Raw genomic sequence first — 27,033 nt, forward strand, 5'->3', positions numbered from 1 at the left:
ACTAGCTTGTTGAATAAGTGATAAAAAAGACAAGGTGAAAGGCATTAACAATTTAAGCTAGTATTTCTCATTTCTATTAAATTATTAAACTAAAAATATTCCTTAGAGTATTTTCAAAATACTCTATTTTCCATAAACTCTGTTGCAATTTCTCGTTATAAAAAACCTCCTGTGAAGCAAGCTGTACAGCAAACCCTCATGTAATTCAAGAGGGAGCGCAGAAATCTGGAAAGCGATCAAGACACAAACAAAAAGATGAAATTGAAATGAGCATCCAAAACAGCAAAATGTATTTAAGCAGTATCACAAATACACTCAAAAAATCTATTTACACATCTAAAAACCGTATATTCAGTAAAAATCCTCTCACAAAAGGTATTTATAAACAAGAAAATTAATCTGATTTTGTTGTCTACTGCTGGCAACAGAGGTGCTTTGCTGCTAGCAAAGCATTAACTATGCTTTTACAAAATATACAAAATTATTTTGGGAAAAACTTGAACTGAAGACTGGACAACAACTACAAGGCATACAAAGCATAAGGAACTGCAAGTACATCACTCTAGTAGTGCAAAAATGAAGAATAATGGCTTTTTTTCCCCCCCAATACTTGTTCAGAGAAAAACACCACTGTGAATATGCAATTTGAACCTCTTTGTAGGACTCAGTGCATTTGCATGTTTCAGTAAGGCTGGTCCTATACAGGAGGTAAATGAAACAAAGTCAACATAAAATCATGCTGTGACACAAGTTTATAACAAACTTTATAGCAAAATGTCTGAATATACAGTACAGAGACAAACCTTGCAAAAATGTTTCTCTCTACCCAGAAATCTGTACACGTTACCACTAAACAACATGTACGTAACTGATAGCATATGCAACATTCTTTGGAATTAGATTTAAATTTCCTTCAGGCCCTGTCTTTCAGACAGGAATAGCAGAAGGGTAACTCCTCACTTAGATCACAGGAGCTCCCAGTGTTCGTCCCTCAGGCACATGCCCAAGGCTGGGCAGAGACCTGTGGAGAGGCATAAGCACCAGGAGCTGGAGAAAAATTCCACCTGGGAATGTGGGACACTGTAGGATGCTTTGATAGAAGTCAGTGCAGAAGTGAAGAACTGATGAAGTTGAATTCCTCATCATCCATAGCCCTGGTTTGATAGTGTTTTGAAACACATGACAGTCTCTTTGTCCAAAAAGGCCTCATAATAGGAACAGCTGTAAACATTTCTTTTAAAGTTAGCATTTTCACCATGCCTTTGCAGTAACAAAATCAGAAGTAGGAACACCTTAGCTCATGTTGGAACTACTCCAAATTTAGAAAACCAGAGGTCTGTAATTGAGAAAATAGAAACAAATCTGCAAACACGTGATTAGTTTTGCAAATAGTATTTTTGCTCTCTTTTTCAGGTCTTTATGTGCCTTTCAGCAAACAGCTAAATAACACCCAGTCTATCCTAGGAGAAAAATCTAACTTTGGTAAGTAAGCTGGAAACCATTTAATATCCAGAGGCAAAACAGCAGGACAAACTGTTCCATTTATTCTGCCCAGAGCTAAGTCCATCACTGCACTACACAGCAGATTCCTGTCCACAGATTCAGGAGAGGTCAGGAATCCCACACTTTTCTTGTTCCCTTTCATGTACAAAAAGAAAGATACAGATGATGTCCATAAAAATGTAACAGTAGCAGGTAGAATCTTACCCATTAAGATCTGTCAATTATAATTAGTGGCAAGTGTTATGGTTGATATTTAAAGCTTTTCCAGAACAGAAAGGACTAACTTCTTGACTTCAAATGTTCAAAATGTTCACAGGGTTGCTATGAGGTATTTATGGGGACTTTACTAAAATTTCAAAGGCTCAAGCTCTAACAGTTTATGATGCAATCAGGTGAACTTCTACTGAAAGAGAAGTCAAAACAATGGTGATTTTACAAACCAAATGTAAAGGAGTCTTTATGCATCTATACTCAAGAGCTGATGACCAGGAATGGAAGACAGTGACTTCTGCAGAAGGCAGCACTGCTTTTCTGCAACCTGACAGATCCTTGTTCAACCCAACTTCAAGTATCCACTTTATGTGCTTGAACAAGGAGCTTAGGTACCCAGCTCAGGCTCCAGAGGATAGCTTAGAGGTGCTCTAAGGTTATTCAAGAGATGTAAGGGATTTGTCTGCTTGACCTTTGGCACAGGAAAGCAAAACAAAACAAAAAAAATGCAATGCCCTCAAAAGTCATTCTAGAATAGAGACTAAACCAGTCTTCCTCTGGAAATATTTACTTCTCCTTGCTAATGAGCAGTGGAGCACTTCAGGTCACTAGCATGGATTCAGGTATTTGGTTTTTGAACATCTGAATTTAAATGAGATGACTCCTACCTCTGTCTCCCACATTAGGACCTTAAGTTGGATACCTGAAGTCAGGTGGTGTGAGAACCCTCTGTCCTTACTGACAACTGCCACCTCTTGATTCCCTGACAGAGCTGCAATCACAGCATTTATTCAGAGAAGACCCAAAGGCATTTAGTCTTCATAGGATATAATTAATCTCTTATTTCTTTATCCCCTTCTCACACTATGGAAGGGGATGGAGAAAGGGAAAGCAGTGTGGGAGGCAGTGCCTTGGCTAAACAACATTGTGTAATACATACTAATGAAGAAACTTAGTGGCTGCCACTTTTAGATCTGAGAAAATCACCATTTTGAATCTGGTGGGTACAAATTGCTTTGGCTGTTGTAGCTCTCATTATTTATTTCAGGAGCTACTGATGGGTATCAGTGCTAGCAGATTCTCTAACTTGGCTGGCTAAAAAGCTCAAATGGCATTAGAAAAAGCCATGATGGCAAAGACTTATTGAGCTACATATTATTTGCATGTATTTAAATTAAAAAAAAATTAGTAAGTTATCTTTTGGACAAATATCAGCTGCTCTCTAACACTTTTATTAAAATACTGATGGAAACAGAAAAAAGTGAACTGTATGTCTACTGAATTGCACACACATATGCAAATAAATGACCACAAATTGTACTGTCTTAGCCACTTACTTGTTTCACTCCTAATTTTCTGTACTTGAAAAATTAACATAAAAAAGCTATGCAGCTTTTATGACTGAAGGAAAGGATTTCTAGAGTCCCATCCAGCTCTGGAAGGATTAAAATCAGGACCTTGTGGGTGGGAGAAAAGACTTAAGGAATACTGAGGATTCCCTCTTCTCCTAAGGGAATAACCCATTCAAACAAACTTTGCTTGTGGTTTTAATAGATAATGAATTCACTGGTCCAACTCTGTACTCAGAACTTCACAGAATCAAGATCTTAGCCACAACAAGGACTTCAGATAAACATGGAAGCAAGGCAACACTCATATTCCCATTTTTTATCTAAGGATTATTTTCTTTGTTAAATTTCTTGGGTTTTGTTTTGCTTTGTTTTCTTCAGATTAGCTTTTCACAATACAAACTAGTAAGAGCCTGGAAAATTGAGAATCACTTAGCAGGTGAGGGAAAAATGTTCACTGCAGTTTTTATTCCATATATAAATTAACTTCTGGGAATGTATACTCAAAGATCACCAGCAAGATATTTTATGTTGAAAGTAACACTGAATATTTTTAAAACTCACTTCAAAACACACTTCAAAACTGTCTGAGAAGTATCAGAGCATTAGAGGGTTGTCTGCTTTCCTTGTTTTCCATGGCAAGTTTCCACTGATGGCAGTAGACAACTGAGGCAGGGCACAAGATGTAAAAGCAAATAAAACGAAAGCTTTTTGGTAGCTACTTACATACAGTAGCTATATATTCTGGGGTTTTTTTGGCTCAGTGATCCCACCACATAATTTCAAGCACACATAAATTGATTGGGGTAGTAGGTTGGTTTCTTTCCTCTATTTAAACTGTATAGTGAACATAAATGACAGATCAGCATCGTGTAACATTCACAGGAGCTCCTGTCCATCAAACTGGTGTCTCTAAACAAAGGCTGCCTTAAGTAAGACATATGAACATGGGACCTGTCTCCAAAATGCATGGTCGTATTAAATAAGTCTCTTACAAATGTACATGTAACAAAATTTAAAATATCATAGTTCTACCCTCTTCTGTTTAAGATTGCAATTTCTAACTGTTGCATATACTGTAGCTGCTCAAAAAGCTGAATAAAGTGAGTAGAGCAGACTTTTTCAGAGAAAAATAGTAATAGAAAAAGTTTTAAATATGGTACAGTGAGAAAGTTCACAAAGTTCTCACTTCATTTTCTCTTTGGTTGCTGATTAGGATTTGACGAGTTTGAAGCCCTGTCCTGTATCCAGCACTGTGGGAAGAAACCAACTCATTTTCAACCTTTTTAAGCACCTAAAGCAAGCTTTACAGACCCAGAACAGATTGAGACCACAAAACCAGTTTGCCAAATGTACTAATGGATAGGTGATGCGTGGGAAGTACATCATCCAGTGTTTGGCAACATCACTTCCCGTTGGCAAATGCAGAGTGTAGTCGCTCCAGTGCTTTGAGACCCCGTACATGGCTCTCACCGTGCGGCCCTTCTCAGACCAGCTGATGCTGCTGTCAGGGTTACAGTTGTACTCAACCCATTGCCTGGTGAAGTCACCGAGCTGTGGAGGGTCTGCTTCCTCGATGTCTACAACTCTGGCCATTTCTGCTCCTTGCACAGCAACATACTGGTCATTTACTTTTCTTACTTCTTTAACCCAAGGCTGAGAGTTCTCACAGTCTAAAACAATGATCAGTCGAGAACAAAAAGTGCCGTTCTTTTCTCTCCACCACTCCAACAGCGTGTCCAGTCGTAAAGCATCACCCCCTGCCACAAGGACAAAAAGATTTAGCATCAGGATGAAGAAACAGAGACTTCTGCAGAACTTTAACTGTTTTGACTGGTTCTAAGAATCCCTTACTTGAACAATCTGGACAGATATAACAGATGTTTTCAATTCATCCTTTCTGTCTGTAAATGCTGCATATCTCCATAGAGGTATTAACTGACTTGCTCTGGCAAATAAAGCCATTAACTTACCCTTGATTAGAAAGAAAACCCACCAACAATTACAAAAAAGGAATTCCTTTACAGAATGAAAGAAATTATAGGCAATTGATGAAATCTGGAAAATACAGATAAACTGAAAAAATCTGAAATAAAGTTTCTTTTGTATTAAATCTTAATAATTTTAGGAACAGGAATAGGACTCTTAGAATGTTTTTATGAATATTAAAAAAAGACTCGTCTAAGAGATGAATTTAGAGGAAAATACATTTTCAAATGGTGGGAACCAAAGCAAGCACAAAAATTCACATGACCAGGAATGAAGAGATTCTCTCTAGAGATAGCTGTTTTCAGAGCTTCAAGAAAACAGGTATCGATTTACAACTCAATGAAACAAAAATCTCATTGAAATTTTTCCACAATATTCTTTTCCTATCAGGTCAGAAGACCCTTGCAACGAGTGAACTAGTGTCCAACTTCTCGTGTTTTTTCTAGCTCCTGTTCCAACAGCACTTTGAAAGAGGAGATTGTAATTAAACCTGAAATGTTATCTATTGTGGGAAGTCCTTCTGCTTAAATGTACTGAATGCTGCAGGATCTGTGTAGCTTTGAAAGGCAGACTGCTTACTTACTCAGGTACCTGAGGACAACATCTTGCAAACAACTCTCCATTGTCTCCCCAGTGATACTAAAGTAAAGAACTGGTATGCCTCAGTTCTGGCTAGTTGAAGCTATGATACAGGTTTACAACAAAATATTGAAGTTTCAAAATATCAACTTAAAAAAAATGAAGAAAAAGGAGAAAGGTATTTAAAATAACTGAATTTTAATTCCAGAGTGATTTTTCACTAGTGACTATGATGAAGCAGTGTTTAAAATGTTGCTAGCTGCATATTTCAGCACTTACAGTTCTACCTGTAAGGGGTGACAAAAAAGTGCTTCAAATTAATATCTCAGAATTAAAGTGTTGTGCATGCTATTGTAGTTAAAGTAAAAGCAAAATTCCAGGGCTGCACCTTTCTCCAAGAAAATGAAAAACTGGGAAATTTAGTACCAAAAAAATCTCTAGGATACAAACAAAAAGAAATGACTTGTCTTGGTACATGATCCTCAAATTGCTGTAGTTATTTACAGCAGAAACTTATACAGAAGTAGTTTTCTTTTTCTAGGTACACTTTCTGTGTGAATTATCTGTAAAATTTTCTTTATTTGTTCACATTTTAAAGGCTTATAAATAAACTTTATTAAAGTGTAGCGGTGTAGGAGTGCATGTGATTTCAAAACAGAACTAGATAGAATCATCCAAAGAAAACCATCTCATCCTTCACAGATACAAGCAAACACATGCTTGGCTTCCAACCCTATGGACCTCAAACACATGGGCTTGTCACCCAGCACGAGGTTTTGGCACCAAGCTGTGCAAGAAATGCAGGTGCCTGGCCACCTCTGGCTCTCTGGCAGGTTTAGCAGGACAACAGGTACGCCAACAGTTTCAGGATCAGAGACAAAGCTTTATTAGCCCAGCTCATGCCTTTGCCTTCACTCAGACAACATGACCCCCCAGGTCATTTGACTGGCTCATGCTTCATGCATGACTAGTTAACAGTTTCTTTTTTACACCACAGTGCTGTATCTCAGCTTCCAACAACAGAGAAACATCATTACTGAATTAATTAATTCAGTAAGCCTCTTTTGCAATATGTCATTACAAAGCAAAGACTACACTGCTACTACTGTGCTGTACCATGGCATAAGCCAGCAGTGAGAAACTACTTTTTTAATCAGATGAATGGGTTTTTTTCATTGTTGTCATCTCTTTTCATCCTCTTTACAGGTCAGAGGATAGCACACATTACTGGAACTGATGGCCAAGGCTCCATCTGTCACAAAACGCCAGTGTCCAATACATGGGGCACAATTACAGCCTTTATATTTTCAGTTTCTACTTTCAAGTTCCATGCAGGAGCAGTGATATCTGGAAGGAGGATCACATTACATTCCACAATTTAACTAAAATTAATCACAAAAAAAATGTGCAAGACCTATGACAGCTGCCTGTTCTCCTTTATGTGACTCTATGTGTATCCATGTAGAAGCTGAAGATGTGTTTGGACAGAGAACTAAAAAGGAGCTTTGTGAGGAAGTTGAACACCACTGTATTTACACACTGTATCTTTCAGCACTCAGAGTATAAACAGTTACCTTGGCCTTTCTCCTAAAGGCTAGATATCAATTTAGGTTACAGCTACCTACATGCTGCAGAGGGACCTGAAGCCCCAGTCACACTCCAGGGTGGCTAGATGTAGTAAGCCAGGTCTGGGGTGAAAGCTGTCCAATTTTTGCAGCAACATTTGGCTCTACACATGCAAGAAAGCTGACTTTGTCTACACTGCTGGCTGGAGCACAGGTGAGAGGTGGAGTTTTGCTGATAGTCTGCTCCACACAAGGTGTGGACACACTCAGCAATTGCAGAGTGGCAGCTGCTCTTGTGGACAAAAAACCCCCTTCTCAGAGAAGTAATTTGGCCACCCTACATACACTGTAGCTCATCACTTGCACTAAGGTCACAGTAAAAGCTGTGGCTTTTTAAAATCTCTGATACAGGTAAAGCCCTTGGGAGAAAATACACACTGTTTTTCAGCAGGTCTAAAGGTTCACGGATGGAGCTGCACCAGAACAGGTACAGAGCCTCCAGATGGAAACTGACTTGTGCCTGAGCACCCACCTCAGCCTGAGCACACAATGAAGGGCACGCCCCACCGAAGGGCACATGCACCTGGAGAGACACTGCTGACAAAGAGCCTGGAGCTCACAGGCAAAGTGCTATCCAAGAGAATTAATTCTATCCCAGGAAGAAAAAAGTTACAAATTTTAAATGTATTTACTATGAGATTACCGTTCTGCACACAGTGACTTCAGTTCCCTACAGCAGCAGAGCAAGGCTAAACCTTGCAATGATTTGACAACTTCATTAAGTTTACCAAACAAATGGGCCAAGAAAGGGGGAAACAGTGAAGTCTATGCCAAGCATATGACAAGGCATTAAACTGGCACTTTAAATAGAGGTTTACAATCTTGAGGCTACACTATGCCCACAATCACTCCCAAAGTCCACAGTGTCAGCAAATCATACCTGTTTTTATGATACAAGGTTTGTTATATGTTTGAAGACCTGCTTTTGTAGTGTGAATTGTGTATCTGCCTCCTGTTTCTTTTACTGATTCTTTTACAAAAAAAAAGCAAAGCACATCTTAAAGACATAAATGCAGTCCTTCATGACAGTCAACTGACAGTGTCACAGAACACTCTGTAATTCCTTCTGTCATGTCCAAGGAATGAGAAAAGATTATGCTTGTTTGTTACAGTGAACAAATATTCCTCAAAATACTGGGGAAAATCTGTCTTTAGAGCAGGAGTGTGTAATTTCCACTTTTAATTCCATGCATGGAAAAAAGCAATCTTTAAAGTTAACTTGTTGAATACAAAAATCATGTGCGAGGAAAATCAGGGGAATATGAAACTGTGTTTAAACTTGAAAGAAAATATTTGGAGTCAACAACATTAGACAATTTTGAGAATAAGTGGAAGATTAGTTTGCTGTAAAAGGATTTTTATCAAGGTCAGTAAATACTAAAATGACAAAGTTAATGAAGTAACATACCTGACTGCCACACAATGCAAGGGAAGGAAAGAGCTACCTCTTAACAATAACTTACCTGCATCCCAAAGGGGCTTCTGCATTTCTCCATTCTCTCCACTAGCACAGGTAGTCAGCCTGCAACTTGGATTGTTTTCTCAATTTCTTGTAGCCTCTGAATCTCTTAACAGTCATGCTCTGTAATACTACAACCTTTTCCTTTCTTTCCTCCCTGCCAGGAAGTTGTATAAAACTGTTCTCCAAAGACTGATGGTTCTTTACCATTCTGAACAAGCCGGTAGTAAGTACATTCAAAACTTCAAAGTTTTGCAATACAGTATGATTTTTTACAGAATTAATGAATTGAGTTGGAAAGGTTATCAATAACCAAAACAATTACCAAAAAAAAAAATCCCCAGATCACTTACCTGCCAGAGCCCATTCACCAGTGCCATGTGAGTGACCACTGTAATACAGGATGTAGGTATCGTGTCTGGGTCCATCTGCAGTCCGAAGTTCAAGGAAAGACTTGATCTTGGAGTGAAGGGTATCGAAGGTCAGCCCGCTTGTAGAGTAGTCACAACCATATGTCTCAATCATGTGATAAGCAAAAAATCTTTGGATGGCATTAAGCATGCCAGTAGACCTCAGATTTAACTCTTGGACATGGTCAGGTGGAAGAAGAGTTGGTTGGCCATCAGGACTAAAGAGAAGAACAGCTAATGATTATGGCTGAAAATTATTTTAGGCTAAGTGGACTTCTAGTAGCTGCTGCTATTTTCCCCTGTGCATATTCTGTCTGCTATGAGGTAGCACTGTTCTAAATTCAAATTTACTTCAAATTTACAGTTCATAAACAACTCAAATGACTGCATTTGAGTGAGGGACCACTATCTCCCTTCTGTCACACTTCAATTCCAAGCATAGTCTTACTCAACCCTATGCTATTCCTGCAATTGAGAGACAGAGGGAGAGAAGGAAGCTGTGATAGGAAGAAGGGAGGCTCCAAAAATTTCATGAAGTCCCATTGAGGAGCACTGCCTTCAGACAGGCACCTTTCCATGAACAGCTGGGAAGAAATGCAGAGAAAACGAGTGCTAATCTGCACAAACCATAATGCAAACTAGTTTCCAATAATGGATGAAAGAGAAATCCACATACACACTTTGCTCAGATACTCTGAAACATGGAACTCACACAAATACAGTAATTCTATATATAAGAAAAATAAGAGTCCCTGGGTTCCAAAATTAATTTTATTTGTATCATTATCTATATTTTATATAAAATATAGATAAATATATAACAAATAACCCCAAATATATACAGTATCTAAAATATCGAAAAAAATACACTTTTTTTTAGGTCTACACAGCTATTCATTAATCATAATAACAGGAAATTTGGTCTTGCAATACACCCAGTTAGGGGAGTGCTTTTCAGAATATATTTTCAGAAAGAGAAAAGCATTCATCACTCTTCAGCTGATGTAATAAGGGTAATGATAAGGAACATGACTGACAGCTGGGCCAAATTGGCCTCATTTATGCTCAGTTACAGACATGGAGAGGTTTTGGGAGTGAAAATATGGAGATAAGTCTTTACTTACTCTACTAATACAAAACATGAAATTATGGTTGTTTCCCTATATATGTATATATGTGTGTATTCTTCATGTATTTTGTTTCCAAGCCAATGCGTAAAGCTACCTAGTCTCCTTATTGGTCTAGCTAATTAAATTTTGCACCTTCTCACCTGTCTAGGGCTTTTATGAAAATTATTATTCCACTGGTACAGCTACATTGAATAGCTCATCATTACTATTTGTCTCAGCAAGTGAAGACTGAGTTCATCACTGAAACAGTCAAGCTTTGTTAATAAGGAAGTTTAATTCTGTCAGGTTCTAAACAGTTGCTCAAGAGTATCTCATTTGCTCAAAATTAGAGGGAACTGCCTGTGTCAGAATAATATAATGCAATGAAAGAATTAAATTGTTACCATGGAAACAAAATTAATTTATTTTTATTGTAATGTAAATTTTGAAAATCTGTTTTTCAAATCTGTAACAATAATTGACAAGGATTTTTTTCAGGGTGCACAGCTGAAAGACTGTAAATCAGAAGCTCAGAAAATGTGTTTTTTACAATATTTAAGATACAGTTATTTAAGATTAGCATACTATCTTTGGTTTCTTTGATGTTAAGTTCTTCCTTATCCACTAAATCCCTTACACACACTGAAGCTGTGAAGTTTTCATAAATCGGGCAGTTCTATTTTGAAGCCTCTCATATCAACTTACTATATTTCTCTTGTGACTTGAAGAGATAATTTATATAGCTCTTGTTTATCACTTACAAAAAAATGTGCACACACTGATTTTAATTTTATGGCAAAAGCAGCATTTGCAAATTTAAAGCTTCTAAAAAAAACACACAAACGTGCAAATAATAATAGTGTAATGCCTTTACAGTAATTCATTTCTCATATGGTAACATTTACGTTGGAACAAAAACCAGCTTCAAATTCTCCACACCAATACATGACATGTAGTTCATCTGAAAATCTAATTGTAATGAACTTTAAATGTAGACACTACCTCACTTAATTGAATTCAAAAGTATTTTGAACTGATCTGTTTGGTTTATTCAATCTCCTCATGTAAGATACCTGGTCTCAGTCAAATGCCCCAGTCCTCCTTTGCGTGAGATATGGGCTGAGAAATCTGCCTGTGCACAGCTGGTCTGTATTCATCAGCTTTCTAAAAGCAAATTACCTAGACAGAAAGGTGGAGTTACTCATTCCAGGGTGAGAAAGAGGAGCAATAGAAAATCTGCCTATTATTTGAATTTGTATTTCATTGCTGAAAATCCAAGCAACAGCACTGCATTGCCTCCATGAGCAAACAATACATTCACACTGTGAAGCTGGAATGGACAGTAACCATACCTGCAAAAGTTGGTGGGAATCACAATAGCATACCCAACACACGTTCCTCCCAAGCAGTTTCCCAGATCATGGAAAAGCCCATGCGCCATGGACTCCAAAGGCAGAACAATCAGAAATACACTCATGAAGATCCCATTGGTTGGCTAAAAAGAAAATGAAGAGATTTAGGTATTGTATGAAAATCGCTTTGCTTGATCCCACATAATTGGGCCCTGAAACATGCAAAGTCTTACTGGTAATGTATATTTATTTTTCCATGTATTACATGGTGAATTACTGTAAAGACAAATGAAAAGCTTGGGGAGAAGGTGGCTGGTAAGCAAGGATCACTCTTTTGAAAGGAATGCATTTAAAACACTGATAGCACAGTATTTAGCTGTAAAAACTGTGATCATATCTTAGTTTACCAACTGAGGCAAGAAAATCAAATGCCACAAAACTAATTATGTGCATAAAATAAGAAGATCTGTAAGCATCTGCAGGGTCAGCCTTAATCAGTGAGATACAGCACAGATATTATGTATCTAGCACCAGATGACAGCACACTGGTTTATTGCATCCATCCCTGGAGGTATTTAAAAGATGTGTATATGTGACACTTTGGGAGGTGGTTTAGTGGTGGACTTGACAGTGCTGGGTTCATGGCTGGGTGTGATGATTGAAGAGTCTTTTCCAACCCAAGCCATTCTATGATAAATATACATGTAACTTATGGAATACTATGTATCACACAAGAGATGAATTCTGAGATCATTTGTGATTATTTCAGTTAAAAAGACAATTCTTTGTCAGTTACATAAATACCACATGAGTAAAGGAACATCCTCTACAGGACTTCATAGCATTCACAAAGCTAATACCCCATATGAAGCTTTCCTGCTTCAAAGGAAAAAAGCAGCTTTGGAAAATATTACACTTACTAATACATAGCTGATTTCTGTAAAAAACAATCAAACAAGAAGTTTCAACAGTTACATCTCAATCAATAGTACTAGTAAAATAAAAATGGACTTCTGAAATGCCAGATATCTCTGAGAGGCAGAACAGATAAGGATTCATTTTAGTTATTTAAGCATGATGTGAATGGGTTTAATCAGGTATTAAATTTTTTAGGATAGATAGAAACAGTATTATAATATATAATTAAACAAGCACTTTAATATCCATGGTGCATTTGCTAAATATTTAGGTTTGCTATGTGGCAAAGGAAGTTAATTCATAGCTAGAGATTTCTGTCTTGAGAAGAATCCTGTGGTCTCTGACCTCTTCTATGTTTTATTTGTGCTCTTTGTACTAATCTACAATATTAATGTTGTTATTTTTTTTTTAATCTGGATATTGCCTTACTGTGTAAGACTCAGTGACTTGATGGGCACTGGTAGTTCAACTTAACACAAAGTCAACACTATTAATAATTTGGAAATTATATTATACTGAAAAAAATGACACCTAAACCAACCCAGAATTTGTTGGCACATGGCACGAGCTCAACTACATTCAGCTTTTAAACACAATTATTTAGCCTGAAAGAAGAGCTTTACCCATCTAATGCACTAAGAAAGAATAGTTGGCTACCTGTCCTGGTTTTAAAAAGTGTCCTATTACACTTGTGATGGAAGGATCTCACCTATGTTTCCTTGAAATGGTGACAACAATTAAACACCAGAATCTGATATTCAATAATAACTAACTGACAGCATTATCAACTGATAGCATAAATTACCTGAAATCACCAGAAGACAGGAAAGCTTAAAACACTGTATTATGGTAACACTTCAATTTGTTTTGTTGTTAATACAGAGAAAAAAATCCTTTAACTAAGGAAATATAATTTCTGTTTCAAATGTATCAGCAGCAAGTGTTTCTTTTTGTTGCTCTGTTTTCCCAACACATTCTGAAAAGTGGCAGCAACAAAAACTTATAAAGCTCTGGCTATATTTTTTTTCTGTAGAAACCTTATGAAGTATAAGACTTTGTTGAAAAAGCGGAGTTTTCTAGCTAAATTAATTTCAAGTCTTGGAGATGTAGTTTTCCAACTGTACATTCCAGAACGGTAATGCAAAAAAAAAAAAGGGAAGTATTTTTGTGACAAGTTCAGCTTTTACACCACATATAAATATATTTTCTTGGACTTTAATAAAGCAAACTACTCCTATATTGCATTAGTGTTTTGCTAACAGTGAACATATTACAAAATAAAAACAAGAGCAATCATAATGTCCTAAATAATTATTAAACTATTATTAAATAATAACTATTATATTATTATTAACTATATTACTAAACAATAACTATTAAATAATTAATAAACTATTATAATATTACTTTATATTAATTTTATTGTAGTCCAATTACAACAATACCCTCTCGTTCTAAATACTCCCTGCATTTCCCCAATCCCCTAAACATATGCAACTAATTAAACCCACAGCATTCTGCCACAACACAAACTGAAATGATCACAAAAACCCACTCTGACTGAGTTTAGCTCCTAAAAAATACTTAAATATTGAAAATGCTCTTACTAATATTAAAATACTGGCAAAGAAAATTCTCAAGTACTTGTGAAATAAGGGTGTCACACAGAAGCACTAAGGATCATCTCGGTGATCCATCTTGCTCTGTATCCTGCTTTGAGTTTGTACCAAATATTACAACAGGAATGGGAAATAAGCTCTATAATGCTATGAATCAACTCAGCTCCATCTGAGGTTTCAACTGTGTTGTCTTTTAGTGGCCATCTTATGCTACGGAATAGGAAAATGTTGGATATTTTACATTTGTAGACATCCATCTAATGTAAAGATGCTGGCAATTGCTGTCAGCACTTTTTCAACAGTTTTGATTTAGAAGAAATATGTCACAAATGTAAAAGTGCCTAATGATGATTAGAACAAATCTATAGTAGGATAATAAAATCCTACTATATATATATAAATACAGCACAGCAAAAAAATGACTAGTAACATTTAAAAATACCTAAACAAGAAGAACTTCAAATAGCAAAAAATATCTGATTTAGTTATTGCAGTAAAACTGAAGACAGGTTCCTCCCTTAAGATAAACAGCTAGAATTCCAGATGGAAACTGTCAGTGCTTTATTAAATCCCAAAGATTTGGTGACTGGTCCTTAATGGAGCAGATGGCCATGGATGTACAGGCAGAGCCAGAAAGGGATTTTGTTCTTTCATGTGTTCAACCCATTTTCATTGTTTTCAATTGCACTAGCAATGTGAACCTGCAGTACGTCCCTGAACTCCAAGTGCTCATTGATTCCAGACAGACTGCTCAAAAAGCAAACAGAAGACAGGGACCATCTAGGCAATCCTACTGAAAAAACCCATGAGAAATCATTTTATCTCTTAATCTTTAGGGTTTTTTTTTTTTTTGCCTTTGTCTGTCTTGTTCTAAAGGAATTAACAATTAAGTCTCAACCATTTCAAATAACACAGAAAACGTAAAAGAAAAAAATCTACTCCTTGCCTCTGATGACTGGAATGACAGACAATAATAAAAGAGTGGTGAGATTTCACTAGTGGTAGTGTCTTTCCACTTTCTCTTTTTTTGAGCACTGTTTCTTGTTAAGTGTAACTGTTAGAACACCAGAAGAATTTAGAGGTATTTTACAGCCAAGATGTCATTTTATATTCATGGATAGGACAATTTCCATCCCAAAGAATAACCACTGTTTGAAGCAGAATAACTCTGGAACTGTACTTAATTATGGATGTGTGACTGAAGAAAAAACCCCAAAATGCATAAAATGTTAGTTTAAATTGGAAGCCAATTACAAAGACCTATAGAAGAGCCCTTCTGTTTAAAACAAAAATGAAACACTAAACATATGTCAACTAAGATGGTCACAGGATCACTGAATGGTTGGGGTTGGAAGGAGCCTCAGGAAATTATCTGGTCCAACCCACTGCTCACACAGCAGGGTGCCTGGGATTATATCTAACAGACCAGTAACTGAGAAAGCTTACTTTGAGAAAGATGCCTTTGTGCATTTCCAAGCAAAAATACTGTCCTGCTTTCCATTATCCAAGCTGAAATATTTACCTGTTTTTATACACAGACACACAAAGATACACAAAACTCCCCAAACAAACAAAGTATAATAAAAGAACACCCTCTATGACAGAGAAGGCTGAGGAGAAAAAAGGTAACATGCTAACATTCAATGAATAGCTTATTTCAAATGAGGATAAGATCTACATTACAGGTAGAAAAAAGCTTAAAGACAAAATTTGTAAAGCTACAAAGGACATCAGCTACCAGAGGAAACAGTCTTATAACAAGTTACCGAACAGAGAGTCTATGGAGATCAATAAATAATCCTTTACTTCTGACTATGAGAAGAGCAGTGGGAAAATCTAGGAAAGAGTTTGCAGAAAACAGTTGTCACAATCACTGGTAGACAGATTTAATGTGCTGTGTTTCCCATCCCTGACTCCTGTTCTAGCCATGGGAAAGCCTGTGCTTTTATCTACATGCATTTGTTCCAGCAAAACCACGTGCAGTTATCAGTTTAAAAGCAAGCTAAAAACTCTGATGTTTTTAAATACAAAAATGTGAATCCTGAAACTAATGAAATTTTGACAGCACGCTAAACACATAATAGACTCTTCAGACTCACAATGAATACTTGACACCAGAGATCCCCTTCAGGACTGAGGAGCTCTTGAAGTGGTGGTGACAGCAGCAAGGTGTGCTGCCACTGTGGATTTCAGCAGGCAACCTGAGGTAGCCCTCGGGATGGGACTGGAGAGGAAGAGAGCCAAGGAGGGCTGAGCACACACTGGAGAGAGGAAGGCAGCAAAAGTACACATGATAGAGGGTGAGTTTGAGAAGAAATGGTGAGCAGTGAGCAACTGCTCACTTAGGAGCACTTAGGGCTTAAGAGCTGATGGAATAGTAGAAAAAGAGGGAATAAAGGTATTAGAAAAGAAACTCAACAGGACAGTATAATAACAGCAAAGCACAAGTACTGAAGGCAAATCAGCAAGAACAGGAAAAACTCTCAGTGAAGAAAAGAAAGGGGGGAACTAAACTTGAGCAGACAGACAGATGAAAAAAGGCAGGAATGGCATGCACATTTGACAAAACACGGAAAGAGGCCAGAGGATGCAGCAGAGTCTCTGGGGGGAGTAACAGAAACAACAAAAAATAGTTCCAAACAAGAAAAGCCTGAGGAGGATTGGATTAAAAATACAAGCCAGGAAGAAAAGCAGGGGTAAAGAGAAGGAGAAAGACTGGATATAATTTGCATTCAAGTTATTCAACCTGTGATGTTAATACAAGTATGTCTAAGTAAATATAGGTGTTACTATATATATGTGCAACCACACCAGAATAGAAACTACAAAATCATTAGCTCTCCCCCAAAGAGGAAAGTACTCATACATACAGTAAACTTATTTTGTCTCCTATAAATAATTCAAGTTAAATGGTACAGTCCATTTAAGTATGAGTATTCAAGCATGTAAGGAATACTATTATTTTACTAACTCATAAAATTCCCTAAAACCAAGAATAATGTACTGAATAATGTACTTCATTCCATTACTTTACTGGCCCTAACATAGTTAATCTTTCTCCTGGTAATACTAAATACAAGCCTTCCAGGAATAATAATTCTCTTTAGCCAGTCAGTAAGAAAACCTGTAGATACCTTGGCATAGAGCATTTAACAAAATTTGATTTTAAGTTTTTGAGAAAAACAGTGCCCCAAACCTTTCCAAGATCTTTGAAAATTAAAAGCTCTTCATCTGCAAAATTTTCATCATTTTATTGGATTCTTGAAGAAGTAATATCTGAGTCATTTGCATGACTTCTTCTGGATCTTTGTCCAATCCAAGGGCTTAATTACGACCGGGCACATGATTAATTGCTGAATTAAGTTGGCACTAAAGAATCTATTGATCTGACTGAAATTACTCACACAAATGTAAAGGCAGGTGCTGACCGTTTCCTGCAGATTCTGCAAAGAAAATGTCCGTACATTTTTACCAGCAACGCAAGACATCTTTCCTCTGCAGCTCTAACAAGGATTATTCTCAGAAGCAGACCATGTCCCAGCTGAAACACACCCCATTTTTTAATGCACCCAACTTTAACACATTATTTTTACAGTTCTCCCCAAGCACATACCCAAGTACCATGAACAGAGACTTTAAACCCTTGTCTTATTACAAAGGCAATGCTCCCCTTCAAGGAAGGTCATTGACTGACAGGACTTTTAGCCTCAACAGCTCTGCATCAGTAAGAAAACCACTGTCCCTGCTACAGCAAGTTAATTCACCTTACTTTAAAAACCTTTCCACAAAAGGAGATTTGATATCTTTCTGGCATTTTTAATAAAATAGGATACTTCTAGACACCAATTAACAGACAACTGGTGCTTTAGGTCTTGACTTTTCATACACATGAGATTCATACAAAGCACAGATATTACAGTTACTAGAAATGTTAAGAGGGCATATATAATGTGCCTGCAAAACATTTTCCATGAAAGGGAACCCCCCTCTTCCCACTACTCCATTTCTGGCTATAACTGAGCTCTTTTTATAAACTACTGCTAATTATTTATAGCTGACTGTTAGGAAGAACCTTTCCAAGGCTCAGATTTTTAGCAATTCTATTCATAGGAGGTCAAATGGCAGACCACAAGTAATTTTAAGCCATCTCTTTTATCAAATGCACTATCATTAAACAAGCTTTCAGTAGTGAGGAAAGGTATAAACAAAAAATGATTCATCTTTCAGGTCACTTTCAACAGATTTCAAATATAATTCACACATACTGAAATAGCTACAGAAATCCCAAACTAATGTTGCAAAGACTGAAAATTCTTACATCTTACATATGCAAAAAATGTTTTAAATAATCTTTAGAAGAGCAAACACATTTTCAGGAACTGAAGACCGAGGAATACTTGGCATTCCTAAGAAACTCTAAGGAAAAATATGTTAAAAATGTAAATGTAAAGTATAAAAAAAAATTCCTTAAGATAAGAATGTATGAATGGCTGTATTAATCTGCACCAAAGGCCCATCCAGAAGAATGTCTGGTCTCCAAAGAGGCCAAATTCATGCCTAGGAGAGATGTAAGGACAGAAAAAACATGTTTCCTGAATACTTTAACCACTAGTGGCTCAACAACTCCCTGAGCCAGACGTGGTTTCCAAATAGTACACTGACCCCTGTGAATTTTGTCCAGCTTCCTCCTGAGCCTCTTCAATCATGGGGCACCACACATGGCATGCCATGATACACAGCTCCAGAGCTCAGCAGCATATGAGGAACTATTCCTACTTACCTGGCTACAACCCACTTCTTGCCAACTTGATTCCCCTGAACTTTTGCACTGAATCGAATTTTTGGTTCTGTTTCCTTCTGTCCATTCTGCAAGTCCAACCACAGCTATGAGTGCTGATAATCTTCCAAAAAAAAGGCAAAACTACCCAGTGTTTCTTGGAGACTTGTCTGTTAACCTCTCATGCTCTTCATACAAAAAACAAAACCCCAAACCCAACATAGTTACAAAGTAACTGTTAATTTAATCTTCCACTAATTTCTTAAATACCATTCATCCACAAAGTTATTTAATCTGAGAAAATCTGCAGGATTAGAAATTCCAAAGGAACGGGCAGGAAATTGCTCTGGAAAAAGTACAAACACATGTCTGTAAACGTGATCTACTGTAAAAGGATATTTTATATACATTATTATATGTTTGTAATTTATATAAGAGGTGAATGGACACAAATTTGTTATTGTGGTTTGTATCAACTTGAAAAAGAAATGCCCTGTTGCAACTATGACAACACACCATGTGTCTTAACTTGGGCACTGAACAAACATTTTGAAAGAAATGTATGCTTTCTGCTAAAGAAAAGATAACATCCTTAACTCATAAATGGAAAGAAAAGTCAAAGGCCACTGTGTGATTTTAATGACTGGTCTTCCAGATACCTTATCCTGGGGTGCATAATCAGATTTGATGGTGAGACACTTAAAGCTCATGCTATACCAACGATTTATCAGTTTATCAGCTGATCTCTGATTCCATGTAATTGATTAAAAGCAAACCAAAATTACTGAAAATTACACTATTTAATACATTTCAATCTAATGAAAATAATCCACAACAAAAGCCCTAGAATTAGTGAGCATTACTAGGGTTTAACACAGTGATTTATTCTGAAAACAAATTTTATGGCACAATGAATTCAAAAGCAAAACAATTTCTGATGTAGGTAAATGCAAAATACATTGCTCACCTCTTTTGCCCTGAAAGCACTTACCTTTTCCCATGCTGCCAACATAAGGAAGCTGGTAAGTTGCACTTGCTCTAACAGGTCACAGACCAGGCAGCTTAAAGTGTTAAGTGCAAAGCCCAGGACCGTGAAACCACGCATTCCAACTTAACCCGCAGCACACCATCAGATTTTAGGAATTTTAGGGATCCAGCAATTCTCAGGATTATTGTCAAGAGGAGATCAAGATAAAGAGATTATTATTTACCTGCCAAGAGACCGCTCCCAAAACAGCAGTCGCAACAAGGCTGAAAAATACCAGCTGCTCTGAGATCAAACAGAAGTGACGCATTCCTTTAGATGCCATGACTCTGTCCAGGCTGTTGTTTTCTGCTCGGTGAGTATAGTACACCTTGTGGCAGTCATTGAGTTTTGTGTGAAATCCCCAAAGAGTTATAAAAAAAATCACATGACAGATCATCCAGAAAATTCCAAAAATAGAAAAACCAGGTATCACAAAATACCAGAGGTCCAAATCACGTAGTTTAAAGGCTGCAAGAATGAAAAAGATTAGTTCAATGACTCCAACTGAGATGACAGAAAGCCGCCTGCAAATTTTACCACGGTACAGGTATGGCTTCCATCGCTCAGTAACCGAAAGTCCACTGAAGTAAACGTCGAGGAGGGGATCTGAAATGAGGCAGCTGAAGAAACACGCCAAGGCAAAAGGGTTTGTGGGGATCTGCAGTGATGGAAAAAAGAGTAGGGATGCAATGGCTCCAAAAATTGCCAAATTTGGAATTGCCAAAAAAGACTTCATACGTAAGTCAATAATCAACATGGCCAAAGCCAAGACCAACAGAATAATACTTAGAGATTTTTCTACCAGCATAGTTGTGCTGGCAATTGCAAATCCAACTAGCTCCAAAAACTCAACCGTTGTCAGCAGAGTTGGTCGATGATGGACACAACCACAAATCCTTTCAACTAAAGCACATAATATCCTTAAAACAATGGCAGAGAGAAGCAAATATTTTGTAGCTTCTTCTTTCACATCCATTTTGAAGGCAGAATTATTGAGAAAACAGAGAAGGCCAAGCAAAAAACCAAACCAAAGATTGGAGAGACTCAAACTTGCTGTTTCCATTGAAAAATAGTAGTACAGTATGCTGGCAATTCCAAGAACAAAGAGCCCCAGAATAAATATTACCAAAATCAGTGCATCTGCAGTTTTTTCCCACCTGACATAAAGGCCCATGCAAATGGCAACCAGCAGGTTGATTCTGGCAAGATAGCCAAGGTATCTGACCGATGAGTGCATGTTCACTTCTCTGTTTGCCTCTTCTAGCCTTGTCATTGCTGCATAGAGACAGTGACTAACACAGTACCGCAGTGACCTACACATGTAAACGGCAGGGAGGGCTTTCACCCACTTGACCGACAGTAAATATTCGGGTTTCATCCAACAAACACAATGCAACTGCTGCCTTCTGTAATATCATTTCAGTAACAGTGGTCCAGAACCCTTGAAGCCCTGGAAGAGAATTAAGAAAAGTTTTAGTGCCAAATAATTCCTTATAAGCCTATAGAACATAAATATGACCCATCCTGTCACATGAACAAGTTTAATATCTAGAGTAAAAAGAACACATTAAAAAGACCAATTAAGTGTGAAAACCAATATAAAATGGGTCCTGCATAAACCTTATTTCATAACTTGAATGAGAGGAAAACAATCCTGGCCTGTTTTCCAAAAAACTCATCGATTAGCTATCTCTATTAGATATCTGTGGATATCCAAAACCCTTCTATGATAGCCACTTGCTTCTAGAACATTTCATAATTATTTTAAAACACTATTTTATTTCACCATTACATTTGATAAGTTCTCATTTTCTATTAAATCTTTTCAGCATGCTTTGCAAGACTTCCTTTTAGCAGTGAAGTAAGTATATGATTCACAAAAAGAACTTCCCACTCAGTTAATGAGCTTAACCCAGAGTAAAAAAGATATTATTATCTCAATTTCACAAAAGGAGAGTGGACACAGAGATATAAAAACTGATTTGGTGTGATTTTCAGAGATTTCTTGTAATGTAAAATCAAAGCCTTCATTTGCACCCCTTCAAGTCAGTTTCCCCCCCCTCCAAAAACAAGAAAACAAACAAGTTGATCAGGATAAATATTATATTTAGAACAAAAGCACCTCCTACTCAGATCCATTTAACTGATGTGATTTTCTTTTTAATATAGTTACAAACAGACAGAAGTATTTTTAAGGGGCATTTTCTAATGTTATGGGCAGAGCTTCCAAAATACAAAAAGACACATGTAGCCTCCATAATTTTTTAAGTAATTAACTAATTGCCCATCTTAAAGAGATTTCTGAAGAGCGACTGGCATGATAGTGATACCAGAGTGCCAAGAACACTCAGTGCTAGGTTATAGCTTACTGCTTTTATTTATGTTGGTGGGGGAAGTGTTAAAAGACACTTTGACTCAAATGCAAAATTTAGACTTTATTCTCTTTTGAGTTTTAAATTCTTATTTTTTAAACCAGCGAACAACAAATGATGAAGTGAATTGACTGATTTGCCCCTAAGTTTTGGCAGATTCAAAGACTGACACACAGTGTAAAACCAGCTTCAGTAATTGCTGCAGAGAAAAACTAGGCCTAAGAAATCCTATTGTTTAAATTACTTATTTGGTAACACATATTTTCAAATTATGCTATATACCAAAAAACAACGCAGATATTACTTGGAAGAACTATGCATTAAAAATTTGTTTACCTAAATAAGAATAATACACACCATATATTTAAAGCAAATTGCTATTATATGAAGTTATGATAAGTTAAAAGTTCTTTGGATGTCAACTGTGCATTTTCACAGTATTCATTATTAGTAGTGTTTTACAGATATTGACTTAATTCTGAGTTGCCTGGATGCTTAACATCTCACAATATCTCTTCCTTTACTTTCTGTTCCTCTCACCCTTTCGTTTCACTATTATACAGATAACACAAACGTGAGTTGGCTTTCATATTCCAGGTTTAGGTTTCAGAGCATTGACTGCATCTCACTGTTTCTTGTACTACAATCAACATTCATTTTGTGGACAACTTGAACCATTTATTTCAGCTGCTACACAAGCCCTCCCATTGTCTCCTGCTCTCTCTAGTTCAAACCACGAATGCAGAGAAACTACTTCCCATCTCCTTTCAACCCACAGCACCAGCATGCAACTACTGCTACTCTGAAGAACATATGCCATCCCATCCTTTTAATCTGGATTCCTTTCTGGAACCCCTCCAAGTCGAGAGGCTAACCCTATGAACGTTCAGTTGGACAGCAGCCCCAGCAGGCAGCAGGAATGAGCCCTTTGCTACGAGCAAACAGCAAAGCTCCTGCCTCACACCCGGATTAAAATTTTGCTGCAATCACGGAATTGTTTTCTGTGAGATCATTAACAGCAGCAAACTCCCCTCTAGGCAGGCAGCGAGCCACTCTGACAGAACACAACTCTCACTGCCTCAGCTCGTGTGGAGTTTTGCTGCCAGCACAGCACAGAAATATGAAACTGCTCTGCCCCTCCGCTGCGAGGTGCTGGGGTAGGGGAACAAATGGGGCAACGTGTCTGTTCCTACTGCAGAGACACAAAATCTAATTGGGCACAAGTAGTGAAAAAGGATTTGCAAAATGACAGCTCAGTCTGTGAATGCAATCTCTTCTTCCCGACTCCACCTTCTAGCCAATTAGCAAAAATGTGCACTCCTAAATCACACTATTAAACATTAGCATTTTTTAACCAAAATACATGGTCGACTTTTTGTGAAAAGGTGCATTTTCATGATTAAAGTATCCCATGACACAGCTATTACCAAATAGAAAGACAACAGCAATTCAATTTTAAAGAGAAATATCAATAACTGATTTGTTGTCTAAAACACACCTATTTGCTACTAATTTCTGTCAACACTTTGTTTACACAGGGAGTGTTCAAAGTCCTGGGGAGGGGGTAGTGCTCCTGTGTTTGTTTTAAACTAATGGCTTTAAGGTTTCAGGTTGGACACTGTTATAACCAAAAAATCTGCCAATTTTTTTTTTTTTTGTGAGAAAAAGGTTACAAAAACTAGTCAGACCGCTGATGCTGCTGAAGTGCTACCTGTTTGTTATGATAATTACAAGTCGTTGTCGTTAATGGTTCTTTTTTGTATCAGTAAAGGCCCCGGGTGGGGTTACCTTGACGGCTCTTCTCCCGAGACAGTGAAGGGCGGGGACCTCCCCAGACAGTGAGGAGAAGGGACAAGACGTAAGAGGGGGAGCACGCAAAATAGCCTCAAGACCAGCATGCCATGAGAGGCTACTACTCCAAATGGACTGAAAAGACCCCCAAAACAACGAGCCAATAGAGTTGGGAAATTAGAGTGATGTCTAGATCACTCCTAGTGAGGAGCGGAGTGCTGGGCCTGAAGAGATGCTGGGGGCTTTCGTTACCCCTCACCCTGAGCACGAAAATCCTCTCGGACCGTGACCCGGAGAGAGCGAAGAGACGAGGCTTAACATCTGAGTCACACCCGGAAAGCTCCCACGACAATTACACCCCAGCTCTGTTCCTCGTGTACAGAGTTCGGCATATTCTCCTTCTATGAGTCACCCTGGGAGAGTCGGCAGAGACTGCAGACCTGTTGAGCTTCCCAATCTTGAGCTGATCGCTTTTGATAAAGGCATTAAAAGGAGAAAAGGTGTCCTGCTTCGTTTTATTTCAGACCCGACTTGCAGATTTCAACAAATCGCATTTAGATCTCAAACAGAACGTAGACACCCACTTATAACTATTTGTCAACTTTTGCAAATATAATTTTAAGGAAAACCTGGAGCCTCACTAACATTTAGAGACCAAATTATCTAGTAGCTTTCCTATATATAAAGAAACACTGCTCTCAATGTAGTTTTAACCTTAACTCGTCTAAGAAAGTTGAAAAAACAACTAAACCCCAAAGCTGGTTCAGTAGTTAAGCCCAGGTGAGATCTATCTAAAACAGTGAATCCACTTTCCTTCACCTTTATTCTTGCAGTTTACCACTTTTTTTTTTTTTTTTTTTTTTGCAGCAATTCTGCAAGAGTTCTTTTTTAAACAAGAAGTCCTATTTAGTTAATACATAAACACGTCAGACTTAACCTCCGGTGAAGGGCAGCGTTAATTTCCAGATGTTAACACCGCGCCCACAGCGGGGATGGCCGCTCTGGGGAAGGGCGCGCTCCCGGCTGGAGCTCCAGCTGCGGGGCCGGGCCGGCCAGGGAGGGTCAGGGCCGGCACTGGGGTCCCTCAGCAGCCTCCCCGCCACGCCGATCGGTGCTGGCGGTGCCCGCCCGGCCGCGCTGGGTGAGGAGCCCGCGGCGCCCCCGCCCCGCCCGGCCCGCTCTCACCTCACCGGGCGGCCCGGAGCCTGCCCGCCCCCCGCGCCGGCCGCCGCCATGTCGAGCCCGAGAGCGGCGCTTCCCGCTACGGGCCGCGCCGAGGCTCAAACACCGCCGCGCCGCCACGGCGCGGTCGGCTAGAACTGTGGAAAGGCCCAACCAGCCAAGCCATAAACCAAACCATAAACACTGGTGCTTAGGCATGCAAGCGGGAAAACTGTGATTAAATCAGGACTGCAAGGCAGACTGAGCCTTCCCCAGCCTGTGGTCCGGCTTCCTCGGCCTCGGAATGCGTTCCTCTGTACTCGGTGTCGGAAATGCACATTTTGAACTGGCTCTCGCAGGCAGGTGAGCACATAGCGTGAAGGTTCTGGATCACAGGAACCCCACGGCCTGGCCGAGAGAGACAAAACGCGAGGAGTTTGGATGACAAGTGCTGCTCAGGCACTCTCTGAACTGCAGGTGGGCTGGGCTGCTGCGGAGAAAGCCTCTGTTCCTGTAATGCTCCATCACAACCAGCACCTTCTGCCCCTAGTCAAGAAGCACTAGAGCAGCCTAAACATCTAAGCTTGACCCTCTGTGGTTCCTGACTCAATTATTCAGTCACAATAAGAAGCTCAGACATCCCCCAAATCATTACACCTCTTGAAATATTAGATAAAACTGGCCCTAAGGCCTAAAAGTTACACGGGTTAAAAACAACAAACAAAGCAATGAACCCCCCCCAAAGAAACAAACAAAAGCCCAACAAAACAAAAACAATCCACAAGCTAAGAGGTTTTCCTTTAATAAATAAATATTTCTGAGATCTGAAATCTCAGTTACCTAGTGAGGGTCACATGGTTCAGATGCTTTACCAGCACTATGGACAACACTTAATTGGTACTGTATTGATCCAACCATTATCTTGTTATACTCCTCAAGCAACTATGGAAACTTCTTGAACGTTTTACTTGGAGGGTAAAATAACCCAACTAAGTTTCTGGGCAAGTTGGTGAAATGAACCCTTTCTAAAAAGACAACTTACTCTTCTACAGGTTGAAAACAATTGAGGGAAACAGAAAGAGAAGGAAAAATGAGCAGAAAACCTGCTGCTGACCCTAATCATGGAGGTATGATTAAAAAGCCTTAGAATGATCACACTTGTAAAGCCACTCAGGCAGCCTTCCTGAAACAGAATGAGGCAGAAAGGATGTGCAGGAAGCAACACTGAGCCCATGTGTGAAATGCTATTTAGTCATCTTCCCTCTCACTTAAGAGATCAGAATGTACCAGGTACGCTGTGCAGTGCTAGGGACACACTTCAGTTCTGCTGAAATCCAGTCTTCCTAGAACTTGTATCTGAGCAGGAGCCCTGAATTTTCAGGTTCTTTGGATTTCTTTTCCCACTGCCATCCTTTTCCCAACACCTCCAGTATTCAGAATCACAATGTAGAAAAGTACAATAATGATATTAAAGGGGCAACATAAAATGGGAGCTGTAAAAGTATTTCAGTGAGATAGAAAAGAAATTAACATCTAGAGATAGATGAGAGGGAGTGCTTAGAAAATGGTCACATCTAAGTGGGCAGGGAAAGCAGCATGGTAACAGAATCAACTGGAGGAAGTTAAAAAACCCTTCTGAAAAGCAAAGACCACCACTGAGATGTAGAAGGTGAAACTGAAATACCAAATTCAACATCCTTAGGGGTTATAAATTAAACCCAAGACAACTGTCTCCTTGAAAATAAAGAAAATAGCTTTGCATTGATTTCACTGGATTTCAGCA

General features: G+C 38.4%; 1 protein-coding gene across 1 annotated transcript; it reads right to left on the reverse strand.

The window, feature by feature from the left end:
* Positions 1 to 261: 261 nt before the first annotated feature.
* Positions 262 to 25,320, reverse strand: TMEM168 (transmembrane protein 168). Its single transcript, XM_066550809.1, has 5 exons — positions 25,275 to 25,320; positions 20,111 to 21,376; positions 11,586 to 11,728; positions 9,068 to 9,342; positions 262 to 4,822 (listed from the first exon to the last, which is right to left on the reverse strand). The coding sequence occupies exons 2-5, from the start codon at positions 21,302 to 21,304 to the stop codon at positions 4,275 to 4,277; spliced, it is 2,160 nt and encodes a 719-aa protein (XP_066406906.1). The 5' UTR covers positions 21,305 to 21,376; positions 25,275 to 25,320; the 3' UTR covers positions 262 to 4,274.
* Positions 25,321 to 27,033: the final 1,713 nt, after the last annotated feature.

Source organism: Molothrus aeneus, chromosome 5, assembly GCF_037042795.1.
Source record: "Molothrus aeneus isolate 106 chromosome 5, BPBGC_Maene_1.0, whole genome shotgun sequence".
NCBI lineage: Eukaryota > Metazoa > Chordata > Aves > Passeriformes > Icteridae > Molothrus > Molothrus aeneus.

Bases quoted from the DNA above. Each gene is read 5' to 3' on its own strand.
- TMEM168 (XM_066550809.1), bottom strand. From the start codon at position 21,304: ATGAAACCCGAATATTTACTGTCGGTCAAGTGGGTGAAAGCCCTCCCT. The intron at 11,729-20,110 runs GTAAATAATAAT...TTTTCTTTTTAG, and splicing joins TGGGAGCGGTCTCTTGGCAG to CCAACCAATGGGATCTTCAT. The intron at 9,343-11,585 runs GTATGGTTACTG...TCTTCTCTTTAG, and splicing joins ATTCCCACCAACTTTTGCAG to TCCTGATGGCCAACCAACTC.